The sequence below is a fragment of the Pectinophora gossypiella genome, chromosome 4 (genome assembly GCF_024362695.1).
Source record: "Pectinophora gossypiella chromosome 4, ilPecGoss1.1, whole genome shotgun sequence".
NCBI lineage: Eukaryota > Metazoa > Arthropoda > Insecta > Lepidoptera > Gelechiidae > Pectinophora > Pectinophora gossypiella.
In genome coordinates, this window is record NC_065407.1 from 13,153,761 (window position 1) to 13,176,303 (window position 22,543).

The following is a 22,543-nucleotide window of genomic DNA, read 5'->3' on the forward strand; positions in this document are numbered from 1 at the left end:
TAAATAGCAGTTTTGAGTGGATTTACTATATTTTTAAAGCTCAGTTTGAAAATGAGGTAATTAGTGAAAGTAATTTCTAAATGCCGTCTAATTTATAATTTAATATACTTTTACTTGGCTGTATGTCTTTACTTCATTAATCATTAACGGTTAGAATTAAAAACAAAACATTTTTGTTGCCAGATTAGGGGTACTTTTCGCAATTTAAGGGGAAAAAATGTTGGGGAAGTTTTAGGGAAACAAGAACGGTTTTGTACTTGCTCCTTCTAGGATTTTGTACTTGCTCATGCCTGTCTCATCTATTTGATGGATAAATTAATTGACGTCACACTTATTTCGGCCGCTAATCTGGGAATATCTGTTATGTATGGTCAATGGTACACACTATGGTGCATAGTGTACGGCAATATTATAACATGAGAATTTTATAATCTTGCATAATATTTACATCGCGAGAGTTCTGGGTCTTTTTTCTGAAATAATATTATTTTAGGGATATTTGTAGGAAATAGGGGAATTAAAATACGTATCTGGCAACTCTACGAGCTGCGCGCCGGTCGGTAGCGCTGTCAATAGTTGGTTTGGTTGTTTGTTGAGCGTTCGCAATTAAAATCAGTAAAATATTTTAAAAAAGCTGCTAACAATATTCTGAAAAGATGGTGCTAACTGACGGTGACTCGTGGTCCCCTGAAGATACACTTAGAATTCTAATCGCATCTGATATTCATCTGGGCCATCAAGAGACGGACGCTGTACGCGGCGAAGATAGCTTTATTGCATTTGAAGAGGTTTTATCGTTAGCGGTGCAATATGATGTTGATTTGGTGTTGCTTGGTGGTGATTTATTCGATCATGCGAAGCCTTCACCTGCTTGTCTATTTAAAGCGACTCAACTTATTCGCAAATATTGTTTCGGCGACAAACCGGTTGCTGTCGAGCTACTCTCCGATCAATTTGAGAATTTTTCTCGTAGTGTCAACTATGAAGATCCCAACCTCAACGTAGCGTACCCGATACTTTCTATACACGGAAATCATGATGACCCTGTGGGCCAAGGCAGTGTCAGCTCATTAGACATCCTGTCCATCACTGGGCTGGTCAATTATTTTGGAAAGTGGAGTGATTATACACATGTGCGTATTTCTCCAGTCCTTATGCAGAAAGGCGGCACTCGTATGGCACTCTATGGCCTCAGTCACTTGAAAGACCAGAGACTTTCTCGTCTTTTTGTTGAACAAAAAGTTGAAATGGAATTACCAGAAGACGGAGAAGATTGGTTCAATCTACTGGTGTTGCATCAGAATCGGGCTGATAGAGGACCTGGCAATTTCATTCCAGAGAAAGTGTTGCCTAAATTCCTTGATTTGGTAGTATGGGGCCATGAACATGATAGTTTAGTATTTCCAATAAAAGGCAAAACGGAAGCTGATGAGTTCTCAGTTATTCAACCTGGGAGCACTGTGGCGACTTCCCTGGCAGCTGGAGAAGCTCTACCCAAGCATTGTGCTCTTCTACAAATACATAAAAAGGAATTTATTGTAACCCCTATTCCATTGAAGACTGTGCGACCGTTCATATTTAAAACACTGGTCCTGTCTGAGGAAAATTTAGGTGAGGATCAGGTAAATGAAAATGAGAAAGTACAAGAGTTTTTGAAGACCAAAATAAATGAAGCTATAGAGGAAGCTAATCGTAATAAGAGTGGTGACCCTAAACAACCTGCGTTGCCACTTGTGAGACTGAATGTCTTCTATGAAAAAGAAGGCCAAAACTTTAATCAAATGAGATTTGGGCAAAACTTTAATGGGTTAGTTGCAAATCCTAGTGATATTCTCAATATGAAAAAGGAGAAACGAAGTCATGAGCGTAAACCTAAACAGGAAGAAGATGGTGAATTGAACATTGAAGGAGCAGCTCAAGCAGCTGACGTAGAGGAGCTGCTTCGTGCGTATTATGCTGCTCTGCCAATTGAGCGAAGGCTACAAGTATTGTCAGTCCGTGCTATGACCGATGCAGTACGTGATTTCACATTAAAAAAGGATGATGAAGTATTCCGGCGCGTGTTTGAAGCTCACAAGCGACGGTGTGTCGAGATGTTATTGGAGTCAACTGCAGAGACTGAGGAGGAGGTGGCCGAAAAACTACGAGCTGGAAAGCAGGAGCTTGATGTAGCTGATGAAGAACAGCTTAAAAAGCTAATTGATGCAGCTGCAAACAAACCACCTACTCCTGGTGCATTGAAGCGTGCTGTTGTGGTATTATCGAGTGATGATGACGCTGAGCCTGAGATTTCTCCAGCGCGGGGCCGAGGACGCGGCGCGAGGGGCGGAGCACGTGCTCGAGGCCGTGGTCGACAGACACGTGCACGCGCGGAACCCGAGCCCGCGCCCGCGCCTGTGCCGGAGCGCCGCACTCCTAGACGCTCAGCTGCACAAAAATCTGCATCGTGGCTACAGAACTTTGTGGAACGCAGCACACGGCAGCGTGGTTCTATAGACATTGAAGACTCAGATTAACTTTAAGCTGATTATATGTATTAGTTATGTAAGGCAAAATTCAGGATTTACAGGAATAAATCCTATTTTTTAAAGATCTGGATATTTTTGTAAAACTGCTTTGCCTTAATAAGAACAACTCTTTCAGGATGCATTTTGTATTAAAATTCAGGAATACATTAATTTGGTGGACAGTTCATTCAAGTTTAATTTTATTAATGAATTTATGACTATTTACTATTAATGTTATCATTCATTATATATGTACAATATAATATTACAACTTGTAATATCAATGCACCCCACTTGATGCGGGGAGCGTCGTGTATAAATGCTCGAAGTCGAATCTGTAATGTAATAACATTACATTACGGTGGCTAATGAGGGAGCATCCCTAGAAATTACTTCAGGGAAATAATATTTTTTACTTCAGTATAAAACCACATTTCATAAGCATAAAGTATTTACTTGAAATTCCATTTTTTATACTATAGCAATGTATGTATGTATTAAGAAACAACTAAGTTTTCCATTGCATAAAATATAATAAATAATCTTTGAAACCAAATGCATCTTTTATTAGAACTAAAAGTATATATTCTTAAACACTATTATGGCTAAATAAATATATTATTTATAATATTATGTCATATGATAACATAACTATAATGACATAATAAAAAGAGCAGACTTTTATTTATTTATGGATCACTTACAGCTATGCACATTATAACATTTCTTGAATCTTGAAAGCCTTGCTTCCGAAATATTGTCCGGTTATTTTATATTATAACATTTAGTTAGAACATAATTAAACAAAGTAAAACAGTACTTATGTGTAAGCCTATTACAAGTGAACACAACATTCACCATAAAAAGAAAACAACATCTAGTCTGTTGAGACTAACTTCTCAACAGCTAAAGTCTCACTATTAATAACACTAATATATGATATTATTGCACTAGATGGTACAAATAAACTATACTAATTTAACAAATTTTTGATGGAGATAGTGTCTTGTCAGTTTGCTCTTCAGAGCTCGCTGTGAATCAGAAAATATATCTAGTCGAAGAGATTTCGCGTTCAAATCGTTATAGGATGCACATGCTCTGGATAAGGGTTGATGTAATCCTAAGTTAGTTCTACATCGTGGTAATGTGAACGTTTTTGTAACGGGATGTCGGGGATATCTATAGGGAACAGTTATGTTGATAGCATTAACAAGTTCAGTACATTCTATGGTTTTAGTCTATGGTTTTATACATATAAGTGGTACCTTCAATCAGGAACAACCACAAAACTAGTTACTGACCCATCTTTACGATATAAATAGTCTTCAATTTTCTTTGTAATCACAATAAAATAAAAATAATTACACTTCAGTGACCATTACATCTCAACAAAAACGAAAATATGTCACATTCAGTGATGAGCCTTGTGGAGTTCCGTGTTGCTCTGTTGTCCGAAAATGACTGGCTGCTTTTCTTTATCACATTTTTCATTCATGTACTATGGTCTGATCTGCCTAAAGGTTAGGTAATAACATGTTTACATAAGCTTTGCGCCTTTTTAGTGCCGGGAACATTTTCAAAGTGGGAATGTTCCTGGTAATGGCACATCACTGGTCACATTACCATGTCAGGGCAGATTTACAAGGCAATTTCTCCAGGGTTACGTTTTTCCAGCACATGAAAGTACAACATTAAGGCGGTTACACTTTGGATGTGTCTTCATAAGCGAGTGCAAGACGCAAATATTGTAGCGCACTGAGAGTGGCGACGCGCGGGGTGCAGCCAGCGAAGGTGAGGGCGGGCGAGGTGGGCGCGAGCTCCAGCAGGCACAGGGCTCCGCTCTCGGACTCCGGAGAGGTACACGTCAGTGTGAGCCCCAGCGCCGCCACCGCCGCCTGCAGCACATCCTCGGGCTTCGCCTTATCCTCACTATTATCCAACTCCGCTAATGCAGCCTGCGCCAGTTCACACTTATCCGGATCTGAAATATTAAATAGTTTTTATATTTCTTAAGAAATATTTACAATGTCTTTAAGCTTCACACTCTCAACGCTTTGAAAATTAAACAGAGAAAATTAAAAAAAATAGAGAAAACGTGTAAAACTTGCAAGTGTTGGCATCCTCAATACAGTGTGGAAACAACAGTACATACGAATACAGAGTGGAATAAGGCCATTAGTCAACATCACGATCACTACTACGGTCGATGTCACTCTGGATGCGTATTTGTACGATATACTTACGAACACTGGACTCGACACACACGTACACGCGCGAGTTGAATTCGTACGAAAATGCATTCAAAATTCAATCAGCCTGCTACTATTACTACCCAACCAACTATAAGTAATGACTACACAATCTATGAATTCATTTCATTTACATAATCAGTATCAAGCCATGCAGACTTACCTATATGTGTTCGTAATCCTAGATGATAATCAGCGACACGTTGGCCGAGGTGCGGGCGCCAGCTGACCTCTTCACGCACCTCTACATAACGTTCCATAGCGCGCTCGTGCGCACGCACCAACGCTTCTTCCTGCAATGCGACCACTATCTCACATACCTTTCTATATTAGAAATTGGCCCGAGACTCAGTCCATATCTCCACACAGAGCGTGAATGAGACCACATATATTTAACAGCTATTTAGTTCTATGTAAAAAGTGAACAAACCTCTACGAAATCTTTGGTGAGGCGCGCAAGATTTTCGCGCATGTAGGTGTATAGTTGTTCAGCAGCTTGCTGGCGAGCGGCCTTTTTGGTTGTAGAGGTGGCGAACCGCTCGTGTGCTCCAACTCGCGCGCGGATCGTGAACAGGCGGTAATGTGGCGGGCCCATGTCGCTCACTAACTCGTACTCTACTCCCGGCAGCCGGTACTCCTCGCATAGATCCTTCAGTAGCGCCACGAAGCTGTGCGATCCCATCGCAGGCGTCGCGGTCGCACTGCCCACACCCGGCATCTGGGTAATTTAACTATTGTTTAGAAGAGACCAAGTATGGGAAAAAAGTGGCAGGAAGAAATTGGTTTTATTTATTTATTTATTTAAAAGACGAGCACAACAGTTAACAATCATAATAGAGGATAACATCTAATAGTGTATAAAGTATTATACCAGATTGTGAAACCAGTAAAGTGTCGTACAGCATGATCGACCTTAACAACTGTGATTGAAAAAGAAAAAAGACAAAATAATTAAAAAAAAAAAAAAAAAAAATAGAGGAAAATTTTTAACAATATGAAGCACAGATAAATATTGATTATGTATAATAATATGTACCTAAGTAATCTAGATCAAAAATCTAAATAAAATAAAAAAATAAAAATCTAGTCAGCCAGTGTTAAATCTAGACAAGTGGTTGAACACAGCTTAAAAAGAAAATTAAAGTGTGGGATGTGTGTAAGTCTTGATAATAATATCTCATCTCAATGAAAAATGGTCTTTGTAACATACTGTTGGATATGACGAAGAAGGGGGGTGCAGGAGCCCATAGGGCGGTGGTACGGGCTCGCCGCGCGCCGCCAGCGCCTGCAGCATGCGGCGCGCCGCCTCCTGCTTCGCATCCTTCTTTGAGCGTGCCTCCGCCGTCACCACCACGCCCCGAGCCATACAGCGATACTCGAACATTGCCAAGTGCTGAGGTCCAGTCTAATAATAAGAAATAATATGGTAGTGAGCTTATGTTAATAAAATGTATTATTTAGGCGATGTTCCTCAAAAACCACATAGATGGTGCTGTACAGATATTCCTTTGTTTAGCCTTCTAATTTCAAGGATAACAGACATACATAACTTTTATCTTTGTTTTTGAGTATAAATGATGACTTTTGTTATTACACCCAGATACAATTACATCTTCCACCCATTATTATTCTGATCAAAATAAAGAGAAGCAATATAGGTAGTAACATGATTCTAATAGTGTGATCCAAATATCAAGCTACAATTATTTTTATATGCTTCTGCTATTACATTGTACCTATTTTGGTATCATTATGTGTCTGAGTGATGAGACTCAATAATAACCCTGACACCAGGGTTGATGGGGTCAGTAATCCACCTTACAACCCACACAATAGAAGAAAAAAGTACTTAATGAGAAAATAAATAATTATCATATTAAAGCTGTACAATGCCATCTATATTGTTTTTAGTGAACATAGCCTAGGAAGTTCTTCATTAAAAAAGTATAAACATACTTTTAGTTCTGAAAGAAAATCTTGATTCTATGCTTGTAGTAAATTCATATCATAGAAAGCATTACAGGTGGCCTTTTCCATTAGGATTTATGAGATATTACAGAGATCAGTTATTGTAGTCCTACCTGTGATATACACTCATATTCCGGAGTCTGACCAAGCTTCACCATCATCTCTTGCAGTACAGTTACTGCGGTCTTCATTTTGCTGCAGACAAACAAAATGCTTAGCAGTCAGAGAACCACTGAGTGTTGAAATTTGGTAGCAAAATTTCCAATTTCTTATCTTATCATTTCGTATGTTAGTTTACCCACACTAAGAAATAACTACAACTGTATTTTGGCTGATGATATAGTGTTGTGTATAACATGGTAAGTATATAAACAGCAAATCAATCGTAAAATTGCAATCAAACTTCCAATTGTGCACACGATAATAAAGCAGAACAATATGCGACATGCACAACTTATGTTTATTGAATGGTATAAAACATAAGACTTAAATTATCTTCGGTTGTTTTGTGACTGATAGTGTACACTGCCTGACCAATAAGCCACTAGTTGGTACTATGCAATTTTTTCAGTTTACTAGTGGGAAAACTATATTTTTGCGTTATTATTATATATTACGTTACTTATTATCACAGACTACTAAGAGAACCTAGTTCTTATTATGAAAGTATGACCACCCGAGAAGTGCAAGTAGTTTTACCAGAAACTTTGTTATTCTAAACTACGCAGCGCTAGTAGATTTTCGGGAAACCCCGAAGAATGGAAAACGATTCCCTCCTTATCATAATTGTTTTCATTATTATACTTAACTACAATAAAACTGCAAACCTTTCTGAATAAGAATAAGCAATATAGTAAAGGTACCTACTTACTTAATTATAGAAAAAATGCAAAGCACTGTCCCGAAACTTGTGTTAAATCTATTTAACTTTGATTTGAAAATACGTAAACAATTTTATTTTATAAATAAAAATATAACCAAGTTTTTCATCAGCATACAGGTTATCCATTCGTTCTTTTTGTGTTTTTATTGAGCTTTTTTGTTCAGTAAGGAAGGCAGTGTTGCTAGACCAAGGAAACGTCATTTTGTTTTGATACTTCGTTTTATTCGTTCTTCGTCTCATTCATTGAGTTCATTCAATTCATTCATTATTCTGCTAGCTAGCCATCGTGTCGTGATTGCACGTCTTGTAACAATTTTAAATAGCATTCGTTTCCTCTAAGTATTGCCTTAAAATTACATCTCATATCGTAATTGTGTTGCGGATATTATAATTATAAAATTCACAGCAAGTTAAATTAGCAACAAAGCACTACTTTTAGAAGATACTGACAAAGCCGAAATGCCGACTAGCAGCATCGATTTGTACCACATGCAAGATGCCAGAAATAATTTTGACGCCATGCGACCTGCCCCAATTTGCACTGATGCCAATCAATTTATGGGCCAATGTCAAAATATACATATATCCACGAATTGCTACTACGGATACCAGAATCAGAAAAATGTGGAAAACTCCCATGTGGCAACCGATTGCGAAATGACAGAAGCGTCGGACGCTAACGGGTCGGCGTCGCCGCCGTTGGCGTCACCTCAGAACAATGCAAGAAAGCGAAGTGCAGACGAGTACGACAGCCCACTGACCAAGCGTTTTCGTGAAGGTAAGAACTGTTTAATTTGCCTTTGGAAGCACAATCAATACTTGAATTCATATAATATCACTTAACATAGAAAATAAGTGCTTTGACATTGAATAAACATGTTACAGATTAGTAAATTATATTGATTGAGCTTCCACTTAACATTCAAGAAATCTTTTGTTTTCTATTCAATGTGCAGCAGGAATATTGTACAATATAGAATTTGAATTGGACAGAAAATGTTTAGAATATCTAATATGAGCATAGGTGGTACCACACTATCATTAATGAAGATTATATTATTATGTTAGTTTTGTTGCAGTTTCATATCCATTCTCAGCTAAGTAACATATTGTATAACACACCTGTTGCAGGAAATTATTTGTTTAAAAAATAAAATAAGCATTTTGTCAGCAAAGTCATCACCTAAATATTATTATATTGTTTAAAGTCCATATGTTTTTTAAACAAGCAAGCAAGGTATGAAGTTTGCTGATAGGACACAATTGGTAGTAGACAGGAATTCAGTTGAATAAATTCACCTTTATAAAGAATTAATTAGCATAGATATTGTTTTTTTTATAAGTGGCAATGGTGACAACTTACACATACATAAATAAGTATTTGCCTTAAAGGAATAATAAGTACAAATATCTAGCTTGTTAGTTCTTCACCAAGTGAAAAGAATTGGCTCAGTTACAAATGTTAATTACAATTGCATCATTATAATATCGAAGAAATGTTATTATTGTAATTTTTGTCATTTTCCTTTTGATATTTATATTATTTTGTTAACAATTTTTCATTGTAAACATTCATTTCATTTTTTATTTGCATTCTGCATGGTTTTGGCAAAAAAAAAAAATACTATAGAAACCATGTTCCACCTCTTGCCAACATCTGGGGGGTTAAAATGGCACATTTGTTTGCATTGCGCACTTTCTATGAGCATATGTCAAATTGCAATATTGCTTTCTTAGATGAATTGCTTTGATGTGGCCATTTTAAACCCCTGGTAGTCTAACCAGAAATTATCTGACCAATAGATGTCATATAGATACTGCTCTCAGAAAGTTTATAAGCAGGTGATGAAACAGGATCTAAATATTTTTCAAGAGCTGAAAAATCAATATGAGAAACTGTAAAGAGAAAGGTTACTATACTTTCTAAAGGGTGCAATAATTACAAAAACAGTGTCATGGCCATATGTCATTGAATAAATAAATATAACAATTAATGTTACCCCCTCACAGGGCTTGCTAACATTACTAAGTATTATTAAAAATAACAGTATGTTATATTATAAAAAAGTTATTTTCGCAAAGTTACCATAGTAACATTATATTCTGGTAATTGGCTAACATAATGATAATTTATACTGTTACAGGTAAATTATACTTTTTGCATCTCATTTTCCACTGTACATTTTCATCTGTCCCGATGTCTGTTTGTCCAAATGAAATGTTGTCCATCAACCAAAAAAAATTTTGATGGGGTTTTGACTGGTTCATTAAGTTAACTTTCACCATTATGAAGATGCTTTGTTGCATGACAATCAGTTCACAGGAAGAAAAATACTGATTTTAAACAAAAATATAATTTTAAAATATTGCAATTTTTTGGTATCAGTCAAATTCAGAGATAACATATTTATTTTTACCAGTGTCTAAAGGCCAGCCTTTCCAGTTGCTCAAGGGCAGGCATTTGCACTGTACATTACTGCAGTATGTCATATGTATGTATATAGGCTGATAATGTTTGTTGTAAATATCATTAATGAATTGTAAGTACTAAGTAGTATATAATCCTTAGATCTTTTACATATATTGGAATACTGTGTATAAAAATAACTTATAAGTAGAGAAGACTGTGTACTTGAGTGAGGAGTTATGCATTGCATACCATTTCATTATGATCCAAAATATCCTTCATCAGCGTGGACACTCCATACAAAAATCTCATTCTTACAGTGTACTGCCTAACGCGTAAGTGCGAGCGAGACAATCCACCCATTTTCAACCTCGTAGCGTCTTACGGCTATTTAAAACTAAAGTACGACTCAGAAGGGTGAGGTCGGCGCCCGATAACAATCTTTATTCTATGACATACATTATTGGGTATGGGGTTTTGTCCTGTATGTATGTAGATATACGTGATGTAATTAGCACACAGTCAGCTCTGCAATCAAGTAGCAATGACTTAGATGACAAATTGTACATTAACCCTTCACCAATATAGTTTTAACCCAAATCAGTCAAAATTTTATCTTATCTTGTCATCATAGTTTTGTTATCATGAATGTTTTGGGTGATCTGATCTGTTCTCAGATTAGTATTAGTTTACCTTAGGAAACAATTTTTATTGATAAATCTGGTTAAGATTTTGACCAAGAGTCTTCACCAATCTTATCTATGTACAAAACAAGTATAAAATAAACTAGGGGAATTGCAGGAAAAATCTATTAGTTATTTAATGAATTTATTGAAATTATACAATTATAAGAGAGATCAAACTAGTTTCCTATGGCACTTGATTTCAAATACTTGTTCAATAAAAAAATCTCGAATTACACCGTTGGACATTTCTAAGTGTGGCACAAGAGGGAAGTGGCAAGCAGCCTATTCTGGCAGCCTGTCTGTACAAAAAACAATAAAAACTTGATTGTGTAAGTGCCTTTAAGTCAAACTAATTGAAGACTGAACTAGAATTATCTCAGTTATTGATTCTGCTCAAGCTTTAAGTTAAGATAATAATGATGTAAGACCGGCGGCTGATAGACGCCTAGTGAGTTATAAGTATTAACTCTAAGACATCCTTGCATGTGTAATACAATCATTGATCTACTACTCCCGTATACTATACTATAGTGCGTCTTACATAAACACGCCGAAAACTTGTTACTAATGCACGTAATAATATGGCAATTAGCATTCATTTGTATTCAGAAATGAGAGACATTAAGAAAATAGAAGCATGTAGTAGATCAATAATTACAATGCATACTTTATGTCATTAGAAATTGTGTAAAGCAAGTTGTAAGATTGTAATCTATGCCATCAAAATTTGTGCCTTACACACTACATGATAATGACAAATTGATAATGTTTTTTGATTCATATCATTGCTATATCAGTCAGTCTTAATATCAGTTTTTTGAGCGGCACAGATTTTGATTTATGGAGCATTGAAACGGCAACAAAACTATTGGTGAAGATATCCTGCTGCTCCTGAGTAACTGGGACACAAGTGTGATGAACTTCGACTTTATTTCAGAGGGTATGGTGCCATCGACTTCCAACTACAACCCATGCTTACTCCGCCCAACCCACAACAATCCAGATATATCTCGTTGTCTCATGGTCCATATGATTTAGTCTCTGCTTAGACAATTTAAACTCAAAAATCTAATTCAGCAATGTCCATTTTATCTGCAGAAGTACAAAGAGAGAGAACCATTGAACCTGAGACAAGTGAGACCCTAAAACTGGATTCAAGCACAGAAGATTTGTTGGAGTGTCTGTACTGGAACATTCATGGCGGGAACATTTTTCGTTTAAAATTATAGTGAATGTGTCAAGTACATAGTTTAAGTGAAGTGTGCGATATATTTTAAGTATACATTTTTAAAGAGGTGGGACTTTAGATTTTCACTAGATTTTCATTACTGTCATTTATGTGCTGAAACTGTTGTGAAAGTATTTCTAACATAGCTTTAAGAAATTCATAATAAACTTGGAATAGGAAAGGGGTGTTTTTTATTTGTATAAAACATACTTTTCTTTTATTATTATTTATTATACTAAATAAATATTACATAAAGTAAATAGTGACACAGTAAAGGATATTGAATTATAATAATAAGATTAAATTAGTTCAAAATTCTTAATAGGAATTCGTCAAACTTCGGCGCTTAATCTGAAAAAAGAAAAGGAACATTAAATTAATTTGTCGTGTTTTGTTTGTCTGTTTCAGATCAGCAGATGAAGATCTAATATGAATGTTCTTTTTCAGGATATACTCAAACAATGATCAAACTAATATGTTTGAAGTTTGGGTTTTTGGTCAGTTTGTATGTTTTACTAACATCACCTTTTTGTTTTCCAGATGACTCTTCCATGTGCAGCCTTGTTGGCACACGGTCAAGCCCGAGCCATTCCGCTTCCGCCTTAAACGTAAACACAGAAAATTATTACGTTTTATACTTGATGTTTAAATTCACAATTCATATAGATGTGTAAACTCTGAATTTTCGTAAACGATCTGTGATATTCTTGTACCTGATCAATGTTTAACAATATAATGATTTAGAAAAAAATATGTTTTGTTGTTTTCTTTCCTTATTCTAATAACCTCGCTCCTTAATAAGGAGTGGTTTCTATACATTCTAGTCATGTAGGATGTTCTATAAGTAGATTAATTATGGTTAAGATTAAAATAACCTTTTAACTGGCGTGGTATGTAAATAAGTAAAAATACATTTTTGTTAATAATTGGTTACTTTGCAATAAGTGAAAATGCAGCATAGTATTTTAAATTTATTATATCACCCGAACATTACAAGCATATAAAATCGTGTACATTGTAACTTATGTGTTATGATTACACAAAAGGGATTGATAAAAAATCGTATATTTGGCAGCTACCATACATGATAAAAAGCCATTTGAGTTATTGGCATTGAGTATAATTAACTTCCAGTAATGGCCCCGATTCCTTCAGACAACTCCTAATTTTAAGTTATACTCGTCATTTTCTTATCTGCCGAAAATGAAAGGGACGGATGATTGAAGGAGCGAATAAAATAGGTATTTCGCTGGTGTGCAACCCGTTTGACGTGTGCTGTCAACTTAACTTTGGCCAATATATAAATTTGGGAGGGTTTTTAAAATTTCTGCCTAAAATTGACGCGTTCTATAAATTTTATGCCCGCTGATTATCCGCCCCAGTTCAGAAAATGACAGGTATAACTTAAAATAAAATTAGATAGTGTCTACAGGAATCGGCACCATTATCTATAAGCAGGGTGGTTATCACAATGTGACATGTCTCGTGTGATTTTACAATTACATTTAAGTATAAATCAGACCATTGGTTCTATATAATCATAATAATTTAAAGCAATACGCAATATTTAATAACACTAAGGAATATTTTAGGCGATACGGCTCACCACCTATCACGTTGGTCTAGCAGAAAGCTGCGAGGGTGTGGGTACTTAGTTCATCTTGCGATGGATGTACTTCTGACTACCCCAATTGGTATATAGTCGGGAGTCGTTGTGTACGTTATTTTAAAGCACTTTGATGTTAATAGATTGTTTTACCCGTTAATCGATCGTGAGTACATAGTGGGGGCAGTCCTGAAGCATAGAAGTGTATAGCAAATAAGAAACAGTGAATGGCAACAAATGGAACAATAACGCAACGTGGTACGACCATGGTATAAGAAAATCAGGTATGCTCAAAGTGACAGCTAACATTTCAAGGTTAGCCCAGCTGACGTCATCCCACCCTGCATTGCCATTTCGGAAAAAATAAATTACCCACGACCACTGTTTTTAATTTACTTTGCAAGGAAATTTCGAACTTTTAGTAAAAGATTTACTTACATTTCTAATGATTTTTATATATGTGACAAGTAATAGTAAGTAGTTTAGTCTGTAAATGAATGTTGGAGATATCGATTTAATGGTAACACTTACGTCATTAAAGGGCTAGCAATGGCGGCTTGTCATAAGATTGAGCATACGTGGTTTTCTTATACTATGGGTACGACGAGCTTTTTGAGACAATATGAAAATTCTTCATGCCTTGTTAACACGTAAAACGGCGAGATAGGGCACTCGACCGAGTAACCACACGTCACAAAATAATAGAATTAGCAACACAAAAGGTTGATTTTTCTTCGGCAATACGCGTAAACGAAACAGCAAAAAAGTGAACGTTTGGCAAGATACTCGGCTGAATGCACTACTTTGCCGACTGTGTGATCATTTTTTTTTATGTGACTTATTGTAGGTTTGCCTCAGATGGCATCTGCTTAACCGGACAAATCGAGCGTGAACAACTCTTAGTTGATCCAATAACTAAAACGTCCATTTCGCAAACTTGTGACTAAACGATTTGCTACGCATTGCCACAAAGGCATAATATATACATTATGAACCATTCACCTTGATTTTACGTACGCACACGTCTCGTGTATAAATAAAGTGATATTATTTACCACTAATAAATAATATGGAAAAACTGTATTACGTATTGGCCATTTGTGAAATAAACCTTCCACGAATTGGGATGTTTTGGACCACGGTAACTAAGAGCAGAAAAGTTTGCCAGTTATTAACTGAATAAAACGGAAAACATTTCGTCATTGGCATAAGGATTAGTTATTGCGGTTAGCACAATTGATTAGTGGAAGACATCTACAGTACAACATGTGCTGTATTACCTCAGTGGGCGTGACCTCCTCGGTGTCGACGACGTCGGGCAGTGTGTCGGCGCCGACGTTGGCGCGGTCGGCGCCGCCCGCTTCGCCGCCCTCCGCGAGACACGTCTGGTCCGCCTCCGCCAGGTCCCCGTTGTGGATTTCCGAGCAATTTATGAGATCAACCTTGCCGTCCTGGCTGGACCGCGGACTGTTGTCATCCGGCCCATCGATGTCCATATGCACGTGGCCCGGCCACATGTCGTAAGGACACGAGTTCAACTGATGCAACTGACTGTCACTCGAACTGAACAAGTTTAACGATCCTGCTACATCTTGCAAAATCGACGACTCTGATATCTCGCTCGTGAGTTGCGCCGATTCGTCCTCGTTGTTCCCGGGAATCATGACCGGGAGATTCTCTATGATGTCACTCGACACGTCACAGACTCTAGTTCCTTCGTACTTAGCGAGCGAGTCTATAAGCCTCTTTTTAGCTTGTGGAGACTGTCTATTGTCGCTTGCGCTGACAACGAGCGAAGCCAAAGATTCTAAAAGTTCAGACGTAAAAACGTCTTCACTCTTCATTACTAAAAATCTGATTATTTTGTTGTCAATCTGCACGGTGCTCGTGCAGGGGGCTTGAATAGAGTTACAGTCGCGGTAATTGTTCGTCTCGTTATTAGTAGTAGATTCGGCTTCCGCTCGGCTCTCCTCGTGCGTTTCATCGCTCTGACTCTCAATTATAGAACTGTACTGAGACAGCACGCTCCGTATCGACTGGAGCACTTTCTGTCTCAGGGGATCCGAGCTTATCAACTGTAACTCCCGGAATAGTTGGATCAAAAAGTCCGGATGCGACTCGTTGACGCCGATCAGGGCCGACACCTCGGAGTACACGTTTTCCCTCAGGAGGTCGAACAACTTCGACGTCGCCTTGTCGTGCATCTCGCGGCTCGTCGACGCCAGATTGGGGTTCGGCGCCTCCGAGGCGCTCGCGATATTGATGTTGCTCGTCGTCGAGTAGTCCAGGGAGTAGTTCCGGCGGCTCGCGGAGTTCTTCGCGGGGAGTTTCGAGGAGGACTTCCTCTTGATGTTGGCGGAGGCGTTCAGGTTGTTCGAGTGCGCCTGGACGATCTCGGGGATCGGGTCGGCGACGTTGAGGTTACGGAAGGGCTCCTGGCGGTTGAGGTTGACGTCGGCGACGGGCGGGCAGAGGTCGGCGGCGGCGGGCGGCGCGGCGGCGTCGTCGGCGCCGGGGTTGACGTTGAGCACGTCGGGGGCCGACGAGAAGGACAGCGAGCGCTCAAGGGGCAGGTTGCGGCGCGGCGCGGCGGGCGCGGGCTCCGTGTTGCGCTTGACGGGCGCGGGGCTGCGCGCGCCGCCCGCCGCGCCGCCCGCGCCCCCCGCCGCGCCGCGCGGCAGCGCGTTGTGCCGCGCCGCCAGCGGCTGCGGGCCCGCGCCCCCACCCGCCCCGCCCCCGCCGCAGCCCGCCGCCGCCGCGCAGTTGGCCTTGCTGCTGCCCGACAGCAGGTTCTGGCGCGAGTAGCTGCAAATAATGAAACGGCCCGTAGAAATGACAGTACGTTCGTGTTGTGGTCGGCGTTAACAGACGGCCGTAATACTAATTTAAAATAATTACTCGCACAGTTTTTCTTTAATATTAGGAAATAGTTTATTATAGAAATGTAATGATGTGCTCGCAAAATTCAATAAAAAGCGTTACTTTTAAAGTACAAACGCCTTCGGCGCGCTAATCCCACCCATACGTGCTCGATTGTTATTTAGATATTGCTATTAAATTTTCGTCGTTTAACAAATTCTACTATTTGTAACAAACGAAGCAACCGAACGAAGTTATAATTATCATGTCTGTTATAAATGTTAATGGTATAACATAATAGTGTTAAAATATAAACAAAGAACTCCACTCAAGCTTTTACTGTATTAGTATTAGGGATCGTTTATATGTCGTAGCCAGACTGTACATTCTGCCGTATTACATTACGGCTAGCCATTTTCAAAAACAAGACCGTTTTGCAATGGAATATGGTTAAGTAAAAGTCTGCTGGAATGTGTTCGGTGTTTTACATTCTTTAATACGACTAGTCGTAATGTAATACAGAGGGTCAATCTTCGCAGGGGCTTCTTTCGCAGTTTTTAGTCCCCATTTTTAACACTCGGCGTTGTCTGTTATACCTAATAACAACATTACAAAGCGGGCATTTTCGAAAACGGCTAGCCGTAATGTAATACTACAAATTATACAATCCGGCAGCGATATATTAGTACCAATAGGTACGAAGTGTTTTGGACTAGAAGTGGTACAAAAGTGAAGTGAAAATATCTGTGGATTTATAATATTATTTCTTTAAAGTTTACTTATGTGTCTTTTATTTAATCTAGCTGCAATGATATCAGTTTAGAACACACCTAACATAAGCACACGACTCTATTCCAACAGGCTAGTATCCAACTAGTCAAATCAGTTACTTTTTACTAAACATCAAAACACGAAATTACTATGGAATATGTATGAAAAAGCAACCTGTGACGTCATAGAAAAAACGAGACAAAATGTCGCACGTATTATTACATTTTTCTTTATTAAAATTCACAAATGAGTTAAATAGAAAAAAGAAAAGATTTTTTTGTCGCCTACAGATCTGTCTTTATCAGAATTTCATAATTTATCTTTGACTTAGGAAACTATCCAGTTGGAGTAGTCAGAGGTACATCTATCGCAAGATGAACTGTACCAACATCTCACCGAGCTTTGTGTTAGACCAACGTGATAGGAAATAAATACATGTACTTTATAAATCCACCGATCTTCCATTTCACACTAAACTACAAAGAAAAAGTAATAAATATAAAGCAAAATTAACACGGGCTCACCCTGCATATTTTTTGACGTTTTTTTATTTTATCTAATATATCATACATAAATATAAAACTAGCATAGACTATAATTGGCATTATGATTGATGTCTAATATCTGAAAAGAGAAAATAAGAACTTGAAACATAATGGTTTGTAGGTATCCATGTAAAAAAACCATAAACAGCCTATACAGGATGTTAGTGACATTGTAACGAATACTGAGGGGGATGATTCAGACTACGATTCCGAGTTGAAAAAAATAATTAAAAATGTTTTTAAGTTAATAGTAAAGTTGAATTTTCCGTCGCAAAATTAATGTTTTTTTTAGTTTTTTTATATTATTTTCAATTCTATACTTCGGATCTCTTATGCTGTCGGAAAATTCATGAATATTTTTTTTTTCAGTTCCATACTTTTGCGACGGAAAATTCTACTTGATATCAACTCAGAATCATGGTCTCATCATCAATCATCCCTCAAAGTTTTCGTTACGATGTCACTAACACCCTGTGTACGTCTCACTGCTGCTGTCAATCGACCGGAGTGGATACGGAGCATACTCCACCACGCTGCTCTAAGGATTGGTGGTACTAATATTGCGAAAGTTTGTGAGGATGTATATATAGATGTCTGTTTCTCTTTCACGCTAAAACTACTGAACAGATTTTGATGAAACTTCACAGTAATACAGCTTATACATCAGAATAACACGTATAGGCAATTATTTTATAAAGATATATGGGTAGTTCTACGAACACAAAAAAGTTGTTGTGTTAAAATAATATGTTACGTGTGAAGAAACGTCTAAAAAATGAGATATAAAATAAATGAGGATAAAAACTGCCTATTTCTCCCATCAGGGGAGTTAATAAAAAGGTCACATCGAAGCAATTAATGTAACAAAGCAATATTGCAATTTGACATTTGCGCATATAAAAGTAAGTGCGCAATGCAAACAAATGTCAAATAGCAATATTGCTTTGTTACATTAATTGCTTCGATGTGGCCTTTTAACATTTTAACCCCAAGGTGTCGCTACTGTTAAGTGTTCTTAAATTTTAACAGTTCCCCGTACTATTTGAGTAAACAAACATATTGTTTTGGTTACATTTTGCACTATAACTGTTTGCGCAGCGTTTAACAGCAAAATCATAATGCATATTTTATCACCTAAAGATCACAAAGAAGAACTTAGAAAATCTTATTTTCAATCAAAATAGCCTTTTTCCAGCTGGCTGCCTTTTTTTATAACACATCCTTTAGACGTACACTCCACGTTGTTTCACATTTTATAGCAATTTACCACGACTTTAAGCTAGAAAGTATGGAGAACTGTCAAAATTTAGGAACACTCAACAGTGCTGCCGCCTACATTTGAGCGTCTAGTTTCTAAACTCATTGTAGTTCTTTTTCTTTTAAAGAACGTCTAGGGCCCTGTGCAGAGGTTTTTCTTGCAGCTTCATTTTCCCGGTTATTCAAGTTGTGAGAAGCTGCAGTAGTTTTAGGCGGATGAGACGTTCGTTGCGTAAAAATTGTCGATTCAAAGTGTAACTATGTTACCTACTGAATAAAGATATTTTTGAATTTGAGATGGACTGACCTGCGAAAGTTGTCCCAATAGTTGTTGGCTCTGTTGCCGGGCGGCACCTGGTTGTTGAGCGTGTGTGACGCGGTCTCCACACGCCAGCGTTCTTCCAACTATAATAAGGTCTCGGCTATAGTAAGGTAACGGCCTCTGTGGTCCAGTGGTTAAACGTTGGACTCACGATGGAGGCCCCTGATTCGAATCCCGGTGGGGGCATATCACAAAAATCACTTTGTGATCCCTAGTTTGGTTCGGAAATTACAGGCTGATCACCTGATTGTTCGAAAGTAAGATGATCCGTGCTTTGGAAGCTTTGTTAAGCCGTTGATCATGGTTATTACTTACTGATGTAAATACGTAGTCGTTACACGAGTCATGTCAGGGGCCTATGGCGGCTTAATTAGTACCCTGACATCAGGGTTGATGAGGTTGGTATTCTACCTCACAACCCACACGACAAGAAGAAGACTATAATAAAGTAAACTTTATTTATCAAATATATACTCCGTAATAGTCTCTTATTCTATCGTGTGGGTTGTGAGGTGGATTACCAACCTCATCAACCCTGGTGTCGGGGTTATTATTGAGCCGCCAAAGGCCCCTGACATGACTTATGTAATGACTCTGTACTTACATCAGGGGGGTTAAATGGCCTCATCGAAGCAATTCATCTAAGTAAACAATATTGCAATTTGACATTTGCGCATATAAAAGTAAGTGCGCAATGCAAATAAATGTCAAATAGCAATATTGCTTTCTTAGATGAATTGTTTCGATGCTGCCATTTTAACCCCCCAGTAAGTCTCAGTAAGTCTTTCTGTTAGACCAACGTGATATATGATTATTTATTTAATGATTATTTTATTATATTTGGGATGTAAGCAGCTATTACAATTTATATGATTATATGGTTACCTAAAAGCCAACAACAAGTAAATAGTAACTATTTAATCCCACCGTGAGCCATGCCAGGTGTTTCAGGCGGTTGAATAGTAACCATGACACCAGGGTTTATGAGGTCGCTGATTGATCAATCACATTTATTTATTTATTTATAACACGAGTTCAGTAAACACTTACATGGTTGAGTTGTTCCCGCAGCTGGTGTATCTCGCGCTGCTGCATGATGATCTGCTGCCAGCACCACGCGCCCCAGAACCCACAGCCGCAGCCGCACCCGCCCACCATGCCTGGGATACAACATGACAAATGCTTTATTGCACAAACAGAAAATACAAAAAAGAGAAATAGAAAGAGTACAATAGCCGTCCTTATTCATCATCATCAATTTAAGAGCCACGCTCTTGTCGGTGTAGCATTTTCCATTCCAGTCTATCAAAGGCCAATTCCTTGATTTCCCTATCCATTATTTTCCTTCCCTTTCGCCGTCCTTATTGCTAAGTAGCAATCTCTTCCAGACAACCTTTTGAGTTTTAGAGGGAAACCGGCGACCAAGGTGTCAGAGGTCGGTATCGGGGTGCTGAAGTGTTCGTTGTGCCGAGCTGATTGGCCGCTTTTATGGCTAGAGTGAGTCTAAACGTAAAAAGAAAACAATTGTGTACAATAATATTTATAGTACAGTAGTATAGTATTTATAGGACAGAGTACTGCGGGGCGGAAGGCAAGAGGGAAACCACTGCCCTATTTTTCCCTAAAAAAGTAGCATGGAGAGTATTTTACAGAAATGCTGCACCGACAAAAGCGTGGCTCTTAAATTGATGATGATGAATATTTATAGTAGTGTGCTTACCATAGGGCATCATCATGTTGTAGGGCATGGACGGCGGGTAGGACATCTGCGGAGTACCGAGCAGGCGCTCCATCGTCTGCGAGTGGCTGTTCTGAGTGAACTGATTGCGCATGTCCTGAAATAAGTAAGTAGTCGTTACATGAGACATGTCAGGGGCCTTTGGCGGCTCAATAATAACCCTGACACCAGGGTTGATGAGGTTGGTAATGTACCTCTCAATCCACACGATAGAAGAAGAAGAAGATGTCCTGAAATACCATTTTATCACATATCATCATCCTCCTGCCCATATCGCACTCTAGGTGGGGTCGGCACAACGTGTATTACTTTTCCATTCATTCCTGTTAGTCGTCATCTCAGTTTAACCTCGTAAGGCCCGGATCTCCAGACACAATAGTTAAACAATGGGATTTGGATTTTAAAAGGCATCTGGGCCTTACGACCATATAGATACCAAGACGAGCAAAGCGAAGTCCTTTACACAATCCATCCACACTTCCTTGGGTCGTCCTCTAGCCCTATATCCATCAAATCAAATATACTTTATTACACAGACCTAAATTTCAACAATTAGACATAACACATGAATACAATACAATTTTGGCGGCCTTATTGCTCTAGAGCAACCCATCCACATTCATACTCATAACTTCTCGTTATCGGGCGCTCAGTGAGTAGGCCCGCTACAAGGTGGACCGACAATCTGGTGAAGGTCGCGGGAAGCCGCTGGAGGCGGGCAGCGCAGGACCGATCGTCGTGGAGATCCTTGGGGGAGGCCTATGCCCAGCAGTGGGCGTCGTACGGCTGATGATGATAATATGCCTTTCGTACCACATTACATGCCCAATTTCTCTGTAACCGGCGCTACTTTCAGACTTCCTCTTATACGTATATTCATTCCTAAACTTCACCACCAACCATTTTATCACATATGACAGCTCAAAATGTATTGCCAAAAATCGGAATTCGCGGATCACGATCACCGCCTATGTCCATCGATGAGTTATAAAGAGTTATTAAATCAGTGAAAGGTATTTACAGCTTCAAGGGACTCTTTAAGTATACGATATTAATTCCAACTTGACAGACAGACGAACGGACGACAAAACGAACCCGAAATAGGTGTAAAGAGGTAAAACTCGCCAAGTTCTGTATAACTGACACTAATATTACGTAATACGAGGATGTTGTTCTACCTAATTCAATTATGGCTAGTATTTTTAATTTTACCTGGTTGGATTTGTTGCTATTCCAGCAAGGAGGTGGCAGGTGTGGGTACGGCATGTTGGCAGGATTGTCACCTAAAAAATAACAATAATATATCTAATTTCCAGACGACCCACGTACGAAAAGAACACGAAAAACTTACAAATTAATTATAAAATGCTAATCTAGAAATAGAAGTCAGTCAAAGATGATCTTTTAACTTGAATTAAGAATTATATCATATAACAGTATGACCTCAGATATTGATGACGTCATTTACCAACCTCAAACCCTGCCTTGGTGTCAGGGTTATTATTGAGCCGCCAAAG

General features: G+C 38.4%; 4 protein-coding genes across 15 annotated transcripts in view; 2 read left to right on the top strand and 2 right to left on the bottom strand.

Annotated features, from left to right (window-relative positions):
- Window positions 1–570: 570 nt before the first annotated feature.
- On the top strand, window positions 571–2,590 carry LOC126382363 (double-strand break repair protein MRE11). The gene has a single exon (XM_050032178.1). It carries the CDS (start codon window positions 657–659, stop codon window positions 2,514–2,516), a length of 1,860 nt encoding a protein of 619 aa, XP_049888135.1. The 5' UTR covers window positions 571–656; the 3' UTR covers window positions 2,517–2,590.
- A 1,414-nt stretch (window positions 2,591–4,004) lies between these two features.
- LOC126382390 (uncharacterized) lies at window positions 4,005–7,728 on the bottom strand. Of its 2 annotated transcripts, none has more exons than XM_050032230.1 (6): window positions 7,596–7,728; window positions 6,838–6,919; window positions 5,967–6,161; window positions 5,187–5,474; window positions 4,920–5,049; window positions 4,005–4,488 (listed from the first exon to the last, which is right to left on the bottom strand). In XM_050032230.1, the coding sequence occupies exons 2-6, from the start codon at window positions 6,913–6,915 to the stop codon at window positions 4,208–4,210; spliced, it is 972 nt and encodes a 323-aa protein (XP_049888187.1). In that variant the 5' UTR covers window positions 6,916–6,919; window positions 7,596–7,728; the 3' UTR covers window positions 4,005–4,207. The 2 variants fall into 2 exon arrangements, with proteins under 2 accessions (XP_049888187.1, XP_049888186.1); XM_050032229.1 differs by lacking the exon at window positions 7,596–7,728 and adding an exon at window positions 7,027–7,387.
- A 148-nt stretch (window positions 7,729–7,876) lies between these two features.
- LOC126382420 (uncharacterized) lies at window positions 7,877–12,649 on the top strand. 2 transcript variants are annotated; one of them, XM_050032297.1, is made up of 2 exons: window positions 7,877–8,385; window positions 11,799–12,649. In XM_050032297.1, exons 1-2 carry the CDS (start codon window positions 8,067–8,069, stop codon window positions 11,927–11,929), a joined length of 450 nt encoding a protein of 149 aa, XP_049888254.1. In that variant the 5' UTR covers window positions 7,877–8,066; the 3' UTR covers window positions 11,930–12,649. The 2 variants fall into 2 exon arrangements, with proteins under 2 accessions (XP_049888254.1, XP_049888255.1); XM_050032298.1 differs by having other exon boundaries at window positions 11,638–11,941.
- The window catches only part of LOC126382335 (uncharacterized), a 28,488-nt gene continuing 18,083 nt past the window's right edge, over window positions 12,139–22,543 (bottom strand). For 9 of the 10 annotated variants that reach the window (XM_050032141.1, XM_050032139.1, XM_050032134.1 and 6 more), the window contains 6 exons: window positions 22,239–22,309; window positions 21,009–21,123; window positions 20,339–20,448; window positions 19,274–19,371; window positions 14,815–16,339; window positions 12,139–12,529 (listed from right to left, as the gene is read on the bottom strand). In XM_050032141.1, the coding sequence (XP_049888098.1) occupies window positions 12,383–12,529; window positions 14,815–16,339; window positions 19,274–19,371; window positions 20,339–20,448; window positions 21,009–21,123; window positions 22,239–22,309 (2,066 nt within the window). In that variant the 3' untranslated portion in view covers window positions 12,139–12,382. The remainder of the gene's footprint in view (window positions 12,530–14,814; window positions 16,340–19,273; window positions 19,372–20,338; window positions 20,449–21,008; window positions 21,124–22,238; window positions 22,310–22,543) is intronic. The other variant, XM_050032138.1, reaches the window with a different exon arrangement.